General features: G+C 42.0%; 2 protein-coding genes across 4 annotated transcripts; one reads left to right on the forward strand and one right to left on the reverse strand.

Annotated features, from left to right (window-relative positions):
* Positions 1–3,398: 3,398 nt before the first annotated feature.
* Positions 3,399–6,987, forward strand: anapc11 (APC11 anaphase promoting complex subunit 11 homolog (yeast)). The gene is made up of 3 exons (XM_050043629.1): positions 3,399–3,561; positions 3,705–3,816; positions 6,626–6,987. The coding sequence occupies exons 2-3, from the start codon at positions 3,708–3,710 to the stop codon at positions 6,769–6,771; spliced, it is 255 nt and encodes an 84-aa protein (XP_049899586.1). The 5' UTR covers positions 3,399–3,561; positions 3,705–3,707; the 3' UTR covers positions 6,772–6,987.
* A 2,919-nt stretch (positions 6,988–9,906) lies between these two features.
* On the reverse strand, positions 9,907–17,493 carry ppp1r27b (protein phosphatase 1, regulatory subunit 27b). 3 transcript variants are annotated; one of them, XM_050043626.1, is made up of 3 exons: positions 17,023–17,493; positions 10,665–10,815; positions 9,907–10,361 (listed from the first exon to the last, which is right to left on the reverse strand). In XM_050043626.1, exons 1-3 carry the CDS (start codon positions 17,249–17,251, stop codon positions 10,238–10,240), a joined length of 504 nt encoding a protein of 167 aa, XP_049899583.1. In that variant the 5' UTR covers positions 17,252–17,493; the 3' UTR covers positions 9,907–10,237. The 3 variants fall into 3 exon arrangements, with proteins under 3 accessions (XP_049899583.1, XP_049899581.1, XP_049899582.1); XM_050043624.1 differs by lacking the exon at positions 17,023–17,493 and adding an exon at positions 10,932–11,366; XM_050043625.1 differs by lacking the exons at positions 9,907–10,361; positions 10,665–10,815 and adding exons at positions 15,797–16,452; positions 16,756–16,906 and having other exon boundaries at positions 17,023–17,492.
* Positions 17,494–20,218: the final 2,725 nt, after the last annotated feature.

Raw genomic sequence — 20,218 nt, forward strand, 5'->3', positions numbered from 1 at the left:
AGACTAATGATGCTTTGATCTCTAAGCATGGCATGGTATCCATCTCATACACTCCTTTGCTTTTGTTGTTTTAAGAGCATTGATTGCTCTTCTATTCATAGCTCATCTGCCTTAAGAACATTCTTATTTGAAAGGGTGGCTCTGCAGCATCCATTGAGGGGGATAGTGGTTGCAAGACTGCAGCCTCCAATGGAGTGGTATTTATTTAACTCACAGAGAAACTCTGTGATAGTGGCCACTGAATCAATAAATTAATGGTTAAGAGCCTGAACAATTTTGACTGGGTCCCTTGAAAGGTCTCCATTGATTTAAAGTTCCATTTGCCTTCCTACTTTATGATGCCCTGTCAGCTTCTTAATCAACTTCCAGATGAATTTGGCATAACGTCTTGATTTGCCAGTTATGTTCAGAAAAGAGTCTGCTTTAGACTTTCTTGGCCCTTGAGTGACTTTGCTTATTAATGTAATAAAACTGAGTTTTCATTATGTAGTTAAGTTTTAAGAGTTGTTTTCGAGATCTCACTCTTTCATCAGTTTTCTTATATTCACGTTAAACCATGGCAGGCCTCTTTTTCCAATCCTTCTATGTCAGATCTTTCTAGTGCATTGTTTAATGGTGTTTTGGACTATGCCTGGCAGAGTCTGGCTGTCCTCTTCTAGGTTTACCCCTGAGAGCAAATCATTCCACTTTAGTTCATGTATAGTTTCTCTAAAATTTTGAAGATCACTTGTAGGAATTCTACAAAGTTCAGGCCCTTTGGCAGCAGCTGACTTGAAATACTGACTAGTGACTAACACATTCAGTTATGATGGTAAGATTTCAGTAGCTATATTTCTGGTCTGCTACTAAAAAGCAAATCTATCTGGGTTAATGTAGAGTTTTTGATTCTGGTTGGACCCTGGATTATTTGTGATAGGTCAAATCCATGTGCAATCTGTTTGAATCTTTTCCTAGTCAGGTTATCCTCCTAACTGATGTTAAAATCTCCCATGAGAATAATCTCTCTGAAAAATTGCAAACTTTTAGCATATCACAAAACTTCTCAAAATACTAACTGGGTATGTTTACATGCACACTAATATTCCACAGTTATACCAAATATGACAATGCCCTGAATTTAATGTGGGTCACACAACATTATTCTGATTGGATATTCCAAATTAGGCCTTTTTCCAAAGTCAGCATTTTTTGATTAAGATGTGGGATATGCCAGTATTATTTGGGTTTTAATTGCATTCTTTGGACACATATACAGCACATTCAGAAAATACATCTCAGTTGGGGTTTTACAGCAGTTTGCGACCCACGGTCTCTTGTCTGTTTACAGTCACTTATCTTTACCATTATGAATATCAACAGTTTTTTGGATTTGTGCAAATATCACAACAAAAACCTTTTCAAGGAGCTGGTTGAAGGAACAGGAGGCTGTGTTTCCATTGTCCAACAAGTCTGCCGGCAGTTTTGGCCCCCTGCCCAATAAAATCCCAAATTTTTTTTGTAATTCAATAAAATGGTATATGTTTTCTTGCACCACTTCTTCTTTTTCTCTTTTTTCTTTTATTTCTCTTTTAGTCTGTCATCTTGTGCTTAACAGGTTCAGTGGTAAAAGGTCAAGATTAATGTGACCTTGCATCTGCCTCATTCTTGTGAATGTGATATCCCAGGAAGGCCTTGAAGGAATATCCTCAGATTTGGCACAAATGTCCACTTGTACTCAAGAATTAACTGATTAGATTTTGGTGGTCAGAGGTTAAAGGTCAAAGTCACTGTGACCTCATAAAATATGTTTTTGGCCATTACTTGAAAATTCATTATGCTAACTGTGACAAAAGTTCACACCAATGTCTACTAATAGGATAAAATGATGAAGGGTTGACATTTTATATCCAACAAGTCAAAGGTCAACTTCATGACATCCCAATGTTCTGCAAAAACACATTTCTGGCAATTACCATTACATTACGTCATATCTCAGGAACAGAAGGGGAGGCATTTGGTCAGATACTGAATTGGTCACACTAATCTTGGGTGTCCACCTTAAACTGTGCTGATTGTATAGATCTTCCGTGCTGTGATGTGTGTGAAGCACCCATGTTTTCACAGACCTGGATTTAAACTGTAAGAGAAGCTTGACTGATTTGCGGAGACATACAAATCTAGGTAATTCTTGTTTAATTTTTGGTTTGCATAGTTATCTCAGACCAATCAAAAGGACTGTTTCATGTGAAGCACATCTGAAGTAACAGTGCAGTAACATGCTTAGTGATTTGCTGCTAATATATAAAGAGCCCAAGATGTAAAACTGTATTTGTTCTATTTTACCTGATGCCCCAAATTATCTGACTTTATCCTATACAACAAAACATTGTTGAAAAAACAACAGTACTAAAACAACTAATTAAACATGTTATTTCTCATTTTCTTAAGTGAATTTGAAGCGTAGAAATGTAGGACCACCTTAACGGAATGTATGTGCACTCCCGTGGGGACACACTTCCTATCACGGGTAACTACCTTGGCACAGCAGTGAAGTTAGGAGTTAGGAGGCCTTTAAAAAACATCTCCCATTTTTGTGACATAAAAGGCAAATATAGCCTACGTTCAATAACATCAGTATCCATGTAGACATAATAATCGATAGATTTAAACAACACAGACAATATAATATTTGATATGATCATGGAAAAACAAAAATGCTAATGCTAATCCTGAAATCATCCCCCAAATTAGCTTATTGTTTTTTTCAAAAATGAATGTTAACTGTAAAATCTTTAAACTGGTAAAAGGCATAAACGCATAAAAGCTGTAAAATATTCTAAAACATTTTGTAAATGTATCACATAACTGATGTAAATTTGTATTTCCCCTTGTGTGTTATCTATTTATCTTTTTAAAATTTTCTGTTATTATTTTCCTCCTTTTTTCCTTTAATTTAATATTACATTTCCATTCCATTCAGAACCTAATAGCACTTCATTTATAATCAATTTTAAATCTCGTATTACATTTGATTGCTCTACTGTTGTTCCCTTCAGCAATTTCTTCATACTTCCCTGTACGTCATGAATGTGAATGTTGTCATACCTGGTCTGTGCATGTTCAATCACAGTGTATTAAGAAAAAAAATTCTGAACAGAAACTGTTGGTGTCCTGTCCTGTCACTGCCCTGTGAGATTAAAACATCAAATACAAAGAGCAGCAGAACATAAGGAAACACTTAACTAACAGATACGTTGGGATTATGCATATTGAGCATCAGTATTGTTACCAAGTATGAATTTAATACTATGTTATTTTTCTTAAAAGACGTTGTTTCCTTGGTAAACCCTATAATCTCAGTTATTTGCGCTCCACCCAAAATGACAGTAGAGGGCAGTGTTTCGCCTCCCAGCAGACAACCGGTCGGACTTTCAATAGAAGAAGAGAGAACATTTCCCCGGGTTGCTAAAACAGTAGCTACGTGATGTTGACTAACTCTTCACAACATGATTTGTAGTTTGCAAAGAAACATTGTGACTTAACTCGTGTCGGCTATCTGAGAGAGAAGTTCAACGCTGCCCAGTAAGTCAGCTAATATGTATGAACAGCTAACTGCTAAGTTAGCTACAGAAGTCATCTGTCAACATTAGCTCATATGCTAACGTTTGCCGCTTTGGTTTGTATGGCATTGTGTTAATGAGTGTGTCTACTGTTGTCACACACAGAAGATGAAGGTGAAGATCCGACAGTGGAACGGGGTGGCCTCTTGGTTATGGGTGGCTAATGATGAAAACTGTGGGATCTGCAGGATGCCCTTCAATGGCTGCTGCCCTGACTGTAAGTATCCAAACACAATGATGCTGTTGACAAAGGTGTCTGACATTAGTAGCTGTGCTGCAGTAGCTGATTGAAATGTCCTCAACTCCCTGCAGGTGGACTGTTTTTAAACGTCACTGCCACAACTCTTTCTGTTCAGTACATTGTTCATTTAATTAGCATCACAATTGGAAGGGTATCACCATTAGCAGGACACATATGTTTCTGAAGGAAGGAGATAGACAAAAATATAAAATCGTGGTTGTATTAAAACAACTTTACTTTCACTCAAATAAAATGATAATTTGTCATATTTTATTATTCTTGTTATTATTGTTGTTATTGCTTATCTTATTTTAAGAGATCAGGCATCAGGCACTACTCTTTATGCTCCAGTCCTTAATTGGCCTCAATTTAGTCATAACATCAAATTATTGCAAACAGTGTATGATAAAAGAATTTTAAAATAAATGGGTCATTTTTACACAATACTGGCAAACAGTAACATTCTTATCAAAAGCAGATGTTTTACAAAACAGTGAAAACAAATGGTCAATTTCTACAAGAGTCAGTATTTGAAATTATGTATAAAAAAACGACTTTTAAAATCTTATGTTTTATTCACGGGATGTGCAGTATTACTCTAATTATGCTCTAGATTAGAAATATGCATGAGTACTTGAGTACTCTATAATAATTGAATACAAGCCCTCAAATATGGAAGTTACTTAAAATGCCCATCCCTATTGCAGATAATGAAGTCAAGGTATTGATGGATTACTGAACAGGCCTAATAGGCGCAGGGCCAGCCTGGCCTTCACCTGCTAAATGCCACTCAAATCAGCAGGTACCAACCAGGAAAAGACTCAAAATTACCACAAAGGAACATAAAACGACTACAAAGACATGCAACAAGACCACGAAAAGACACACACCGACTACAAAAAGATGCATACCAGCTGCAAAGAGACACAAAGAGACTCATGATGACTATGAAAAGGGCCAAAACAATTACAAAGAGACAATGAGAGCTTGTTTATACCTGGGACTTACATGCGTCTTTGGGTATGTGACCACAAGTTGATAGGACTGAATATATAAACCTGTAATTAATCCAGAAAGTCCCATTGAGATCTCATTTTTAGGAGAGACCTGAGTACAACAACCAAACAATCAATTTTAAATGTAAAATATGGCACTGTGTATATATATATATGGCATTTGACTAGATTTTTGAAGTGACCGATAGGAACCAGAGTATCAGGCCTCAAAGTACACCTCAGTTCATTCCAGGTGTATGGTGCAAAGCATCTAAAACAGTCTTTCTCAAATCAGTGTTACTTTTAGGAACCTGCAGTACTTACCAGTCCTGCGAACGTGTGTTATGCGTCTTTTACAAATAATGAAGTCTTTAAATAAATGAATACAAATGCTGGTCTCTTCTAATGGAAAGACATGGTCAACCCACTTTTTCATAAAGAAAACAATGACGAGTGCCAGAGCTGTCTCCAGTTATAAATCTAAGGGCTGAATGGTTGACAGCATTTAGGGATGCACTCTAAGAGTGGAGGCAGCCGCATGGCGATAAATCACCTCACTATAGTCTAGCACTGACAGCAAGATTGCCTCCCCAATCTTCCTTCTACAAGATAAAGGAAAACAGGACTTGTTTCTGTATCAAAAACTAGCTTCATTCTTAATTTTTTGTCAGTGCATCAGTATGTGGTTTGAAGGTGAATTTGTCATCAATCCAGATGCCTTAATATTTATCATTTGGAATTCGTTCAATAGCGTAATTGACCACCAAGACACATTGTGATCTGATCACTCAAACCACTTGCTGAGGTGGTCATGGACACATTTGACCACATATCTTTTTGTGATGTAAACACTAATGCATCCTGATGTGTCCCTGATAAAGACTAGCTCATCAATGCAGAATGTGATAGTTGTTTTGATGACAGGGGGCTGCTACTCTTTAACTAACCCATTTTATGATGAGTTGGATGAAGTGTCGCATGACTATTTTTTGTTTTGCCCTATGGAAGGAGATGTGTCGATTGCTGCTGAAAGCAATATCTCTAGTTGTACCAACACAACTGCTAACGTTAGGGAGCATACTAGCAAGAGTAGACGTCATAACAGTGCACTGGGCCTTTTGACCTAAGGTAAGTAACATGGGCAGTAACGAAATCTGAACCCAAGTGGTCAGCTGGAGACGATTGATAGACACAGGTGTGAATGGCGGTCTGTCTCACCTGTCCACATGTTCATACCAATTGTAAACAGGCTCATAAAGACTACAGAGAGATGCAAAGCAACTACAAAGAGACTTAAAACAACTACAAAAAGACAGATCATTGAAACGCATGTTAATACCGGGTGTAAACAGGCTCAAAATGACTTCTCAGAGATGGAAAGCAACTACAAAGAGACACAAAACCACAAAGAGATGTATAATGACTAGAAAGAGCTGAAAAACAACAACAGAGAGGTGATGGGCCCTTTTGCATGTCTGTGTCCTGGGGCCCATCATAATCCACCCATGAGTCTAGGGTTCCAGACTATCTTTATCTATCATTATCCAGTTAATTTCAGAAACAAAATAAATCAAAAATATTTGCAACAGGTTTCCTTTGAAGTTGATTTAGAAACCTTCAATTCATATATGATAGTTTTTCTCATTACAGTTAGTGCACTGAGGGTGTAAAAGTAAAACTGTGATGAGGCAGTAATGAGGGCATAATGTACAGTGTATTCAGTTATGAGTATTGATGGCTAACATGTATTTCTCACTCTTCTGAATTGTAGTATTAAACTTATTTTGCAGGTAAAGTGCCTGGGGATGACTGCCCGCTGGTCTGGGGTCAGTGCTCTCACTGTTTCCACATGCACTGCATCTTGAAATGGCTGAACTCGCAGCAGGTCCAGCAGCAGTGCCCCATGTGCCGGCAGGAGTGGAAGTTCAAAGAATGAACCTGAGGTGTGCGCCTGCAGAAACTCAGAGACAGAGACCCCCCCTCCCCCCTCACAGAGGCCTAGACTTGGATTTAAAATGTTTTTATATCAGCTGTACATAACTCTGTTTTTGTATTCCTCCATTTGATGTAATGCAAAGGACACTTGGATTGTATTCTGTTGACAGATTTAGTATGTGATTAAAAAGAAATGAATAAAAACACCTACATCACATGCACTGTTTGCCTCTTGGTCTGCACAGTACATGTGAGCGAGTGTTTCCTCAGCATGGTTGATTGCCCCAGAAGCCTCTGGCAGTGGTTTTGAAGCATATGACCTGAATGTCAGCGTGCTGCTGACTGATTCTGACTTTAATCCCTCTTGATGAGATTAACCAGATTGTTTTGTGTTTCCAGTAACAGGGCTCAAGAGGCTCCTAGTTTATAACGGAGTGAAATTTTCCTTTTGAAATGAAAATGGAAAATTTAGATATTTGATCATTTTGGCTCATATTTGTTTAGACTTTAACTTTTTTATCTTTAAAGCTGCAATAGTTGATTTTTCTGGCCACTTGGGGGCAGTGGAGCAAAATGAAAATAACATTGGTAACACTGCAAGGAAACAGTTCATTTCCATTCTCACTTTGTCTCCCTCCGCCAACACGAGTTATACATATTACCCAGCAATCATCATTCCATATCTGTTATGACAAAAACTACAAAAGAAAATTATTAGTTGAACTAAATTGTTTTTTATATCCATATTATAGTTGTGTTATAGTTTATGTAGAATAAGCATATCATTTGTTATATATATTGATATTTTACAAAAACACAAAACCATGATAGAGATGGGTTTGTGTTTTTGAGGGCATATATAGAAAATCACAATGTTTTTGATGTGCCGCGAGTTCTTCTTTGAACACTGGTAATTTCCACGTGGCAATCGGGCCCCTCAGCCTTACCTTACATGCAAAGTTGTGTACACAAAGTAGTTTTGGGAAAGTTTTGAATATGCATTGTTTTGGCTATTGTTTAAACTTTGTTCATAAAAATCACAAAACATGTCTAACATTAACCAAAACACATTCCTAGTATAACTAATATGAAATTTAGTGCTGTGCTACATGGCCATAGAAATGTCACTATTACATGTGATACTCATAGACCAGACTGGCATTGCTCCAAGGCCACGCCCCTTTTGATGGGAAGGTGGAAATGTTTAATGAGCGACTAAAGTTAGCAAGTGCCAGCAGTTCTCTTATTTATAAATGCCAGAGAAGTTGTGGTCAGTGATGCTTTATTTCTATATAGGACTACTATTCAAACTACTCATGCAAAGTCATGGAAATGCTTTGAAATATGGAAAAGCCTTAAAAATGGATTGATATAAATGTATGGGAACCCTGAATTATTATTTTATTTTCTTGCAACATGTGAGTTTATGAAGTGGTTAAATAGTAAATTCTCTTCTTTAATGTCTCGTTGCTATATTTTACGGTAGTTAAAGGGGCACCAGTATATTATGATATTGAGGTTTAACTCAAGCAAAGGACAGGGTTCCTACATATCTTATCTTCTGAGATCCTCTGAGTGAATATCTTACTTTTTCTAATTCATGAGTGCTCTTCATCTCTCTGATCCATTGTATAAATGAGGATGGCTTTATTGATTTCCAGTTGAGCAGGATGATACGGCGGGCCAAGAGAGATGCAAATGCTATAGCATTATTCTGATGGACAGATAAATGGATGGTAATGGACCTGCATTTGTATAGCGCCTTTCTAGTCATCCGACCACTCAAAACGCTTTTTACACTACGAGTCACATTCACCCATTCACACACACATTCATACACTGGTGGTCGAGGCTACCATACAAGGTGCCACCTGCTACTGAGTTTTTAACACACTCACACGCCTATGGAAGCATCATCGGGAGCAATTTGGGGTTCAGTATCTGCTGAAGGATACTTCGACATGCAGACTGGAGGAGCCGGGGATCAAACCACTGATCTTCCGATTGGTGGACGACTCGCTCCGCCTCTGAGCCAGGTAAATTCACCTCTGATTTTGTCACACTGAAGATGGCAGTGAAAAGGTTGAGGTTGAGTGTTATGCTGCACACGTGAGAGGCATTCAAAAATACAGCTCCAGAAGCTTTTCAGTACCGGACATACCCAAAACATGTGGCCCAGAGTGGCAGGGCTTTGATGACAAATGGGGCATTCAGGATTTACAGAAGGGAATATTCAAGTTATTCTGGTATTTGTAGTACAGTACAATGTATTCAGTGGAAGATTTTGAACTGTATTAATCCATGTCTTAAACAGAGGGATGAGGTATGAATACGGGCTGTACTGTCTGTCCAGATCTGCTCTGATAGTTCTTCCCCTGTGCCTTCTTCCCAAGCTATTTTGTTGTCAGCCCAAGTAAGTGGTTGACTGCTTTGAATTGCAGTATAAACCTTGGAGATGCTTCCCAGGATAAGATCTAATAGGTAATGATCAGGATAAGATCTAATAGGTAATGTATCAAATCAACCCGGTGAGTACAAGGGAAGGACGGAAAGTGCTTTTTGGCTAAGCTCTGGACTTGCAAGTATGTAAAAAAACAAAAAGTGTGACCAAGATGGCCATCCTTTCACATGCACCTTGCCAGTAGGTGAAGTGCCAGAATCCATCACATTTGTTTAGTTTGAGCTGAAAGTGACTCTCATTCAGATGCTCATGGCAGTGCTTTGAGCAGTTTTGCTCTCACACAGTTCTGGGACCAAAGTGAAACAACAGACAAACTGAAATTGTTTGACAAATTTTATGTTAAAAAAGTATAAAATGTCATGTACAAACAACGACAAATCAATACCGTCAACTAAGTCTGAAAGTGATCAGAAGGCAAGAATTAGAGAAAAAAAAACAAAAAAAAACAACAACCTTGCAGGCTTATAACATCTGAGTTAACAGTAAGGCAGGAAACACAAGCCCGTTTGGTTTTGCTAATCTCAGCATTCAGGTACTAACAAGCTCACAATGAAACATCAGCCTCAGGATTCACAACATTCAGAAGCCCTAATTCCAGCGACATGCCAGATCAAATACAAAACAAATGGTTCATTCAGTTCATTGCAGTATAAAAGGATGGTCAGTTNCAACATTCAGAAGCCCTAATTCCAGCGACATGCCAGATCAAATACAAAACAAATGGTTCATTCAGTTCATTGCAGTATAAAAGGATGGTCAGTTCTTACAGGGTACAGTAAATCTGTACAGCTGGAGATCAGGGGGCAGCCCCTACCAGCAAAAGTTCACTCCATTCAGGGGCAGCCTCCTTCTGCCAGACATCCACAGTCTTTGACCTCCAGAACTCAGGCAGCTCACAAATCAGGACGCTGGACTGACGTGATCTTTTCTGTCCATCCCTGCGCAACAGTCGGGTAACTGGGCAGTAGGTTTCAGATGAGGGTGTGGCTTTAAAAGCAACATGTTCTCAGTCATTGACAGCTATCCCAAAGAGCTCCAGCAGCTCCTCGTTGTCCGGTTCAATGAGGTCAGCCGGCTTCTCCCCGCAGTCGTTCTCCAGCTCAGGGTCGGCACCCAGCGACAGAAGGTAGCTGGAAGAAACAATATAACACTGCTTACTTAAAGAGACCAGATCTTGCTGCTTTGACACACTGGCAAAGTCAGTGCAAGCTTCTGCCACACTTGTGTCAGGAAGGTCAATGAGGTGTAAGAATGCAACAGCTTAATTTACCTCTGTGGTGTAAGAGAGCTGGGGAGGGTGTGTGTTGGTACGTGCTTGCAAATGTGTAAACATGCAATGTCAGATCCTTCCTACTGGATACATTTTGAGAGAAATTTGTTTCCCAAAAGTGTAGGCTTTAATTTAATATTGAAACAGTAGACCAGATACTAACCGTGCAATGTGTGGGAAGCTGTCGCTGCAGGCCATGTGCAGTGGGGTCCATCCCTCCTCATCCCTCTGGTGGATATCTGCTCCTAGTTGAACCAGCAGCTTCACACAGTCCAGGTTCCCAGACAGGACGGCCTCATGCAGAGCGGCCATGCCTGCATAGAGAGGATAGTGAGAAATAACCATCAGTTCAGCTCACAATAATGTTTTGGTTTAATAAGCAAGATCTGAAACTGCATCAGGGTGATGTCAATGTTTCATGGGCTCTCACCAGAGTGGTAGATGGTGTCCAGGCTGACTCTATTGGTTCGGATGAAACGTCCAATTCTCTCCAGCTCACCATGTCGCACATAGTCTTGGAAAAGAATGTCATTTGGGAAGTGCACACTGCGGATTGGCTTCAGAGAAGCAGATGTCTTGCAGCTGACTGGGACGCCACAGTCCTGGGGGTAATCCTTGATTCCCAAGGTCTGGGTCACAGGGCACTGGTAGAACTTCATCTTGGTCACAATGTTACCTTCTTTTACCTTCTGTCTTGCTGAAAAGCTAGTCAAATCCAGCAACAAACTCACAATGCTTAGATTGTGATGTTCTTCAAGTTTTGAAAAAAACACTTAGCAGATTTTCTCAAAAGAGTCTCAGTCTCCTGCAGAAAGATCAAGCAGTGCCTCTCAGTGTAGCTCTGTTGCTCTTCAGTGTCCTCCTGTGTATCAAAAGGTCTCTCTGTGGGTCTCTTTATACTCTCTGTCTGGCTATTTTAGGACGTGACACCTCACATATCTGGTGGCCAGTTTTGGAAGATGAGTAGCTAATCTGGACAGATCCTTCCTACTGGCCTCCCGTCACAAGCACAAGTCACGTCTGCAGACATAACCAGAGACCTCTGCCTCGGTTGTCACACACACATACCCAGATGCTGCCAACTTAAAGAAAGTGGTGACTTCCCAAGAGCTGTGAGGGAGGGGGGAGGCTGCAAGCTTCTAGTAAACACCAGGCAGGATAAAAGTGGTTTACAGTTGGAGTATATCAGTGCCAACTGCGGGGGCATGGAGAGGTGAAGTGCTATGTTTAGGCTGTTGACCATTAACTGCACTGACATAAATAGTCAAGAAAGGCTCTTGTCTTTAGACTCATATTCTATCTTAAACGCTGATGTGAGACACAGGAAGGGTAATTTCCAAATGACTGAGTGGTTTGCATCATCCTCTTTATGACTGGTGGGAAGTAATACAAGATTTAAGAGGAAAAAAAGATTGTTTAAAGTAGCACAAATAACAAACATTTTCTAGTTTGTGTTTTTCTCTTTTTATTTATTTTCTTACATTGATCAGACCAAAAACAAAATGGTTACATTGGGCTCTGGGAGATTTTGTTGGTAATTTCTTTGATATTTTGACATTTTATGTAGTAATAATAATAATAATAAGCATCATCATCATCATCATTATAAGAAGAAGAATCATAATCATAAGAAGAAGAAGAAGAATACATTTTATTTAATGAGCGCTCTTCATAGTACTCAGAGACACTTTACATTAGTTAAAAACGATAATAAAATAGAATACAGTAAAATACACACATCATCATTCACACATGAAAAGCTGTTTTGAAAAAAACAAGTTTTGATACGTGATTTGAACTGGGAGAGGTTGCTGCAGTCTCAAATGTGTTTGGGGAGAGAGTTCCAGAGGGAGGTGGCTACTATGGAGAGAGATGGAGACAACACGGTCAAAGAAGAAAGCAAAATTCACTGAATGTGAAATTGAAGTGCTCTTGACTGAGTTTGAGCATCGCAAAAGAGTTTTATTTGGAGAAAAAAACAAGCAGAGAGGCAACTGCCAAGTTGAGTCATTATGGTTTTTATTGTCTGTTTTGTTTTTATCTTTTTTATTTTGTAGCACTTTGAAATTTATTTTAAATGAATAGTGCAATATAAATAAAGTTTATTAGGTGAAAAAGAAATGGTCAGACAGCAAAGCAGAAGCCAAAAAAGGACTTGCAGCCCACAGACAAAGCGTCCAGTCAACTGGTGGGGGTCAGGGAGAACCTCCACCTTCGTCCTTTGACGCGCAGGTTGCAGAGATCCTTGGGGAAACCCTTTTGTCTGGCATTGTGCCGGAAGCTGAGGTAGACACCAATGCTGCTGCGGATGCCACAGATACCGGTAAGGCCAATGTTTGATACCAATGCTGATCTAAAAGTTTTACTGAATGTGAGTAATAATGACACTCTTTAACTACACAAGCAAAGTTATGGAAATGCTTTGAAATATGGAAAAGCTTTAAAAATGTATTGGTATAAATGTATATGGAAACCCTGAATTATAATTTTATTTTCTACATATAACAAAATTATCATCGTGATCTCTTTGGCCACAACAATCATGTAGTGAGAATCTGATATTGTGCCAGCCCTAATGGAGAACAACTTGGTGGGCCATGAGAACCCCATTAGAAATGTTGTGGAAGACTTCATCTTTAAGATGGCTGTCCTTTCTTTTTTTTAATAGACTTTATTTTGATTTTTCCATTCAGAGGAAAAGGTGCAGAGTTACAGTTGATGTCTCCCACTCTTAACCCTCCCTCCCCATTCCCACCTCCCCTCCCTTCCAAGGTCAACATACATACATGTGCATTCACTAACAAAGACCATACCAATAGATAAAGATTTTGAATGATTTATTGCATGTGATGGATTATGGGTTCTGAGGAAAGCGTGAAGGGGTGAGGATCAAGGGATTATAAAATGAAAGGATGTGGATGGGGGATGAAGGGATGATGGTCGAATGGATGAGGGATGAAGGGTTGAGAGTTGAATTGATGAGGGATGAAGGATGAAGGGTTGAGGGATGAAGGGTTGAGGGATGTGGGATGAAGGGATGAGGGATGAAGGGTCAGGGGTTAAGTGGATGAGGGATGAAGGGTTGAGGAATGAGGGTTGAGGGTCGAGGGTCGAATGGATGAGGGATGAAGGGTTGAGGGATGAAGGGTAGCAGGGATGAGGGTCAAGGGCCAGATGGATGAAAGGTTAGGGATGACAGGGTAAGGATCGAGGGATGTAGAGTGAGGAATGAAGGTATGAGGGTTGAGGGATGAAGGGATGGAAGACTGAGGGTTGAGGGACGAAGGCTGGGTTTCCGGGTAGCTGGCGAGCACAGTGATGAACGTGTTGAGTCAAAGGCAGGAACACAGGAGGGATCCCAGGAGTGAGACTGAGTGGGGGAGTGGTCTCTTCGTGAGCTCGGCTTCGGATAGAGCCCCAAAGAGAGCTTCAAGAGTGCATGAGAGTTTCAAATCATATTATATGTGATGTTTACTAAAGACGACAGTGCCCTGGAATTTTAATGTGGTCAAGAATTTTCTGCCTATAAGCGGTTACAGTGGCTACCTGCGAAGAGACAACCCAAGTAAACAGTCAAAAGATCGGAGGCTGGTGCCAATTGTCAGAATTTCTGGAATTAATAACGGGAGAGCAAGAGTCTGTGATTGAGGATATGGGACACTCGGATTGATAGATTGGTGCAGGTCTGAGGCCAGGGTGAGTGTCTGGGTGAATAGCATGTTAAGCGAATGTGATTGTGCCCTCGAAAGGATGGCTGCTGTAGAGACAGGGTACGTTTTGCAGGTTGTGGACGAAGGGGTGGGGTTGGCTGAGTTTATTTATTACAAAATGTCTAGGAAGGATAAATGAATGAGAGAAGGGGATAAACATGGGGCAGGAGGTTGTCCATTAATGCTTGTCTGGGATGGACAACAAGGGTCTGGGAGGAGGAAATGGTTACGACTGTTGCAAACATGGGAGCGAATATGGTGGCCAGCAGTGGAGGCTGTGTTGATTTACTTCTCAGGAGTGAGAACGAGAGAGAGTCAAAAGTATGAAGTTGCGTTAGAAAAACTGGGAGGAAGTGAAGGGTCGAAGATGCAATGGGGTGATTCGGAGCACTGCAGGAAGTGACGAGCTGCGGAGGCTACGTTAATTTACTTCTCGGGAGTGAGAACAAGAGACAGTCGGAAGTATGAAGTTGCGTAACGAAACTCGGACGAAGTGGAGAGTAGATGCATTGGGGCAGGGGCGGACTGGCCATCTGGAGGTTCTGGAGAATCACAGAACGGCCGGTACTCCAGGACGCTACGCTACGCAGTCATCACCGTTTTTTTGTTTTGTTTTTTTTTCTCCCTGATAATCTACTGTTCCACGTCCAGTCCGCTAGGTGGCAGCCTTTAAATTGGATGCCAGCCGGCCCATAGATATCTATGAGCCGGCTGGCTGCCAATCAAATTGAAGAAGAAGGAAGCGCATACCGCATGTGCACAAGTTGTTGTGGGCTGGGCCGAGTCAAAGTCCAGGGCTGTTTTTTAGTCCCAGTCCGCCCCTGCATTGGGGTGAATTCAGAGCACTGGAGGAAGTGACCAGCCACGGAGGCTGCAGTGATTTACTTCGAGAGTGAAAACGAGAGAGAGTCAAAAGTATGAAGTTGCCTTACAAAAACTAGGACGAAGTGGAGGGTAGATGCATTGGGGTGGGGATGAAGGGCTGAGGGTCGAATGGATGGGGGATGAAGGGATGAGGGATGAAGGGTTTAGGGTCAAGGGTCGAATGGACAAGGGATGAAGGTTGAGGGTCGAATGGATGAGGGATGAAGAATCCCTCAGAGAAATAACCATCAGTTCAGTTCACAATGAATGCAGAGATGACAAGAATGATGCAATGATCTGAGAAAGGACAAACACATAGGGTTATAGTTTGTTTTACTTGTGTGGATTTTTCCCCATTTGTCAGTATATACCTTGGAGATTAGATGCTCCCCAGGATAAGATCTAATAGGTAATGTATCAAATCAACTGGGGGAGTACAAGGGAAGGACGGAAAGTGCTTTTTGGCTAAGCTCTGGACTTGCAAGTATGTAAAAAAAAAAGTGTGACCAAGATGGCCATCCTTTCACATACACCTTGCCAGTAGGTGAAGTGCCAGAATCCATCACATTTGTTTAGTTTGAGCTGAAAGTGACTCTCATTCAGATGCTCATGGCAGTGCTTTGAGCTGAAAGTGACTCTCATTCAGATGCTCATGGCAGTGCTTTGAGCAGTTTTGCTCTCACACAGTGCTGGGACCAAAACGAAACGACAGACAAACTGAAATTGTTTGACAAATTTTATTTTAAAAAGTATAAAATGTCATGTACAAACAACGACAAATCAATACCGTCAACTAAGTCTGAGTCTAACATCTGAGTAAACAGTAAGGCAGGAAACACAAGCCCGTTTGGTTTTGCTAATCTCAGCATTCAGGTGCTAACAAGCTCACAATGAAACATCAGCCTCAGGATTCACAACATTCAGAAGCCCTAATTCCAGCGACATGCCAGATCAAATACAAAACAAATGGTTCATTCAGTTCATTGCAGTATAAAAGGATGGTCAGTTCTTACAGGGTACAGTAAATCTGTACAGCTGGAGATCAGGGGGCAGCCCCTACCAGCAAAAGTTCACTCCATTCAGGGGGCAGCCTCCTTCTGCCAGACATCCACAGTCTTTGACCTCCAGAACTCAGGCAGCTCACAAATCAGGACGCTGGACTGACGTGATCTTTTCTGTCCATCCCTGCGCAACAGTCGGGTAACTGGGCAGTAGGTTTCAGATGAGGGTGTGGCTTTAAAAGCAACATGTTCTCAGTCATTGACAGCTATCCCAAAGAGCTCCAGCAGCTCCTCGTTGTCCGGTTCAATGAGGTCAGCCGGCTTCTCCCCGCAGTCGTTCTCCAGCTCAGGGTCGGCACCCAGCGACAGAAGGTAGCTGGAAGAAACAATATAACACTGCTTACTTAAAGAGACCAGATCTTGCTGCTTTGACACACTGGCAAAGTCAGTGCAAGCTTCTGCCACACTTGTGTCAGGAAGGTCAATGAGGTGTAAGAATGCAACAGCTTAATTTACCTCTGTGGTGTAAGAGAGCTGGGGAGGGTGTGTGTTGGTACGTGCTTGCAAATGTGTTAACGTGCAATGTCAGATCCTTCCTACTGGATACATTTTGAGAGAAATTTGTTTCCCAAAAGTGTAGGCTTTAATTTAATATTGAAATAATAGACCAGATACTAACCGTGCAATGTGTGGGAAGCTGTCGCTGCAGGCCATGTGCAGTGGGGTCCATCCCTCCTCATCCCTCTGGTGGATATCTGCTCCTAGTTGAACCAGCAGCTTCACACAGTCCAGGTTCCCAGACAGGACGGCCTCATGCAGAGCGGCCATGCCTGCATAGAGAGGATAGTGAGAAATAACCATCAGTTCAGCTCACAATAATGTTTTGGTTTAATAAGCAAGATCTGAAACTGCATCAGGGTGATGTCAATGTTTCATGGGCTCTCACCAGAGTGGTAGATGGTGTCCAGGCTGACTCTATTGGTTCGGATGAAACGTCCAATTCTCTCCAGCTCACCATGTCGCACATAGTCTTGGAAAAGAATGTCATTTGGGAAGTGCACACTGCGGATTGGCTTCAGAGAAGCAGATGTCTTGCAGCTGACTGGGACGCCACAGTCCTGGGGGTAATCCTTGATTCCCAAGGTCTGGGTCACAGGGCACTGGTAGAACTTCATCTTGGTCACAATGTTACCTTCTTTTACCTTCTGTCTTGCTGAAAAGCTAGTCAAATCCAGCAACAAACTCACAATGCTTAGATTGTGATGTTCTTCAAGTTTTGAAAAAAACACTTAGCAGATTTTCTCAAAAGAGTCTCAGTCTCCTGCAGAAAGATCAAGCAGTGCCTCTCAGTGTAGCTCTGTTGCTCTTCAGTGTCCTCCTGTGTATCAACAGGTCTCTCTGTGGGTCTCTTTATACTCTCTGTCTGGCTATTTTAGGACGTGACACCTCACATATCTGGTGGCCAGTTTTGGAAGATGATTTGCTCATCTGGACAGATCCTTCCTACTGGCCTCCCGTCACAAGCACAAGTCACGTCTGCAGACATAACCAGAGACCTCTGCCTCGGTTGTCACACACACACATACCCAGATGCTGCCAACTTAAAGAAAGTGGTGACTTCCCAAGAGCTGTGAGGGAGGGGGGAGGCTGCAATCTTCTAGTAAACACCAGGCAGGATAAAAGTGGTTTACAGTTGGAGTATATCAGTGCCAACTGCGGGGGCATGGAGAGGTGAAGTGCTATGTGTAGGCTGTTGACCATTAACTGCACTGACATAAATAGTCAAGAAAGGCTCTTGTCTTTAGACTCATATTCTATCTTAAACGCTGATGTGAGACACAGGAAGGGTAATTTCCAAATGACTGAGTGGTTTGCATCATCCTCTTTATGACTGGTGGGAAGTAATACAAGATTTAAGAGGAAAAAAAGATTGTTTAAAGTAGCACAAATAACAAACATTTTCTTTTACCATCATAAAAGTTTTACTGACGACAGTAAAAAACGACACACATTGCAATAAATGGTTTCTTCCATTTTATTCAGACACAAATGTCGCTGTGGGTCTTGGGGATGTTGGCAGCGCCACAGAGCCTGCCCCAGGTGCCAGCAGTGTCTCCAGTGTGCAGGTGGGCCCAGTTTCCTCACAGGCAGGACCCAGTGGCATCGCAGGAGGAGGTCGTGTAAGTGGATGCGTCCTCACCGATGCTGTATTGCAGTCACAGAGGGATGTTATTAGTACAATACAAGATTTAAAGACGCTGTATGTAAGACTGTGGCCAAAACGGTTACTGCACTCAAATACTGCCGCGAGTCGTGTCCGCCCCCACAGATTCGAGGTTGCTGGACAGCGGCACGCTGGAGACTGATTTGTTTGCCCATGGGCGGCTGCCGTGGCAGGGCCGCGTCGCCACGTCCTTGATCTTCGGTTTTCCAGCGGACGGTTCGAGCAAGTCCGGCTTCTCTGCTGCTAACGCTGCTGGGGTACTGCCCATTGGTCCGACAGCCCATTGGTCCTACCATATTAAACCCATTGTTCCGAAGTCCCGTTGTTCCGAAATCATCATGATGCCCTGTGGTTAAGGTCTGGTTAGGTTTAGGCACAAAAACCACTTGGTTAGGGTCAGGAAAAGATCATGGTGTGGGTTAAAATGAAAAAGAAAGTGGCAAACACATAAGCCATGAGCCTGCTTCGCCTCAAGCCTTTCCCAGGTGACCCAGAGCCGGTCGCGGCGCACCATCAAGGCAGAAATACGCCCGCCGGGAGCCGTTCAGCACCGCGGACTGTCGGACTAATGGGATGTCGGACCAATGGGCTGTCGGACCAATGACATGGACCCACGCTGCTGCCGGGATACAGCTGAGGAGGAGCCGGCTGCTAATGCTATGTACCGGGACACTGCTAACGCTGCTGCCGGGATACAGCTGAGGAGGAGCCAGTGTCCTGACAAATAGACCTACTGCTCAGAATGACTTACCAACACGATGTGTGCATGTGCAGAGTGAAAAAAAAATTCCAGAGGACACGCCCAAAATTTTAAACTACCCGGGATCTTCGCAGGTAGGAAATATCTATTAGAATGGACTATTACCTCTATAAATGTTCTTAAAAATAACATTTTACCGGGACACTGCTAATGCTGCTTGCCGTGCTGCTGGTGGGGCGGCAGTGGCTCAGTCCATAGGGACTTGGGTTGGGAACCGGAGGGTCGCCGGTTCGAGTCCCCGTCCGGACCAAAATATGGAGCGTGGACTGGTGGCTGGAGAGGTGCCAGTTCACCTCCTGAGCAAGGCACTGAACCCCCCCAACCGCTCGGGGACACCTCACCAAGGGCAGCCCTCTCACTCTGACATCTCTCCACTTTGTGCATGTATAGGTCCTGTTTGTGCATGTGTGTGTCTTTCGGACCTGTGTGTAATTGACAAGCAAGAGTGAAAACATTGAATTTCCCCTCAGGGGGATTAATAAAGTAAATAAACTATAAAAACTAACCATAACTAGCTCAGTCGTAACTGTAACTGATGCTGAGACTCTACTGACTGCGTGACTGGTAGACGGCGGTGGGTGGCGCAACAGGCCAAAACACAAATTCAAAACATAAACATGATTTGCGGACTGTAAAAAATTTTTTTAAATGCGAATATTCTGGCTGTACTATTGTTGTCGGTGAGATCAGTATGTTATATGAACATTATTCCTTAGTCTCTGTGACATATTAGGAGGATTTTATGACTATTTGCTTTAGATTTCTTACATATAGCTCCTTTAACGCATAAAATATGGGGAATACGGAATGTACTTTCTGAAATGTGCAACACATTAAAGGAATTAGTTAAAAAGTATACCTGTTGTCTGATCGTCTCATAACTGGTGCATCACTTGTTCATGCAATGTAATTGCTGGAAGAGCTTGCTCTTCTCCAGGCTGATGTGGGAGGATGTCCTCTTGCATGACTTCAGCTGGTGCAGGGATGCCATTGCACTGTGCCACATTTTGGAGGATGACACATGCCCAAATAATCCGACACACCTTGCGAATCACCATAAAATGTACAAATGGACAGGGAGCCAGTGGAGGTTCCAACAGACAGGGGTGATGTGATCGCAGGATCGGGAATAGGTGAGCAGACTGGCAGTGGTGTTCT

This window comes from Epinephelus moara, chromosome 5 (assembly GCF_006386435.1).
Source record: "Epinephelus moara isolate mb chromosome 5, YSFRI_EMoa_1.0, whole genome shotgun sequence".
Taxonomy (NCBI): Eukaryota; Metazoa; Chordata; class Actinopteri; order Perciformes; family Serranidae; genus Epinephelus; species Epinephelus moara.

Coding starts and splice junctions, on each gene's coding strand:
- anapc11 (XM_050043629.1), top strand. CDS start 3,708: ATGAAGGTGAAGATCCGACAGTGGAACGGGGTGGCCTCTTGGTTATGG. Junction 3,817..6,625: donor CAATGGCTGCTGCCCTGACT/GTAAGTATCCAA, acceptor CTTATTTTGCAG/GTAAAGTGCCTGGGGATGAC.
- ppp1r27b (XM_050043626.1), bottom strand. CDS start 17,251: ATGAAGTTCTACCAGTGCCCTGTGACCCAGACCTTGGGAATCAAGGAT. Junction 10,816..17,022: donor GGACACCATCTACCACTCTG/GTGAGAGCCCAT, acceptor CTCTCTATGCAG/GCATGGCCGCTCTGCATGAG. Junction 10,362..10,664: donor AGCTTCCCACACATTGCACG/GTTAGTATCTGG, acceptor TGTTTCTTCCAG/CTACCTTCTGTCGCTGGGTG.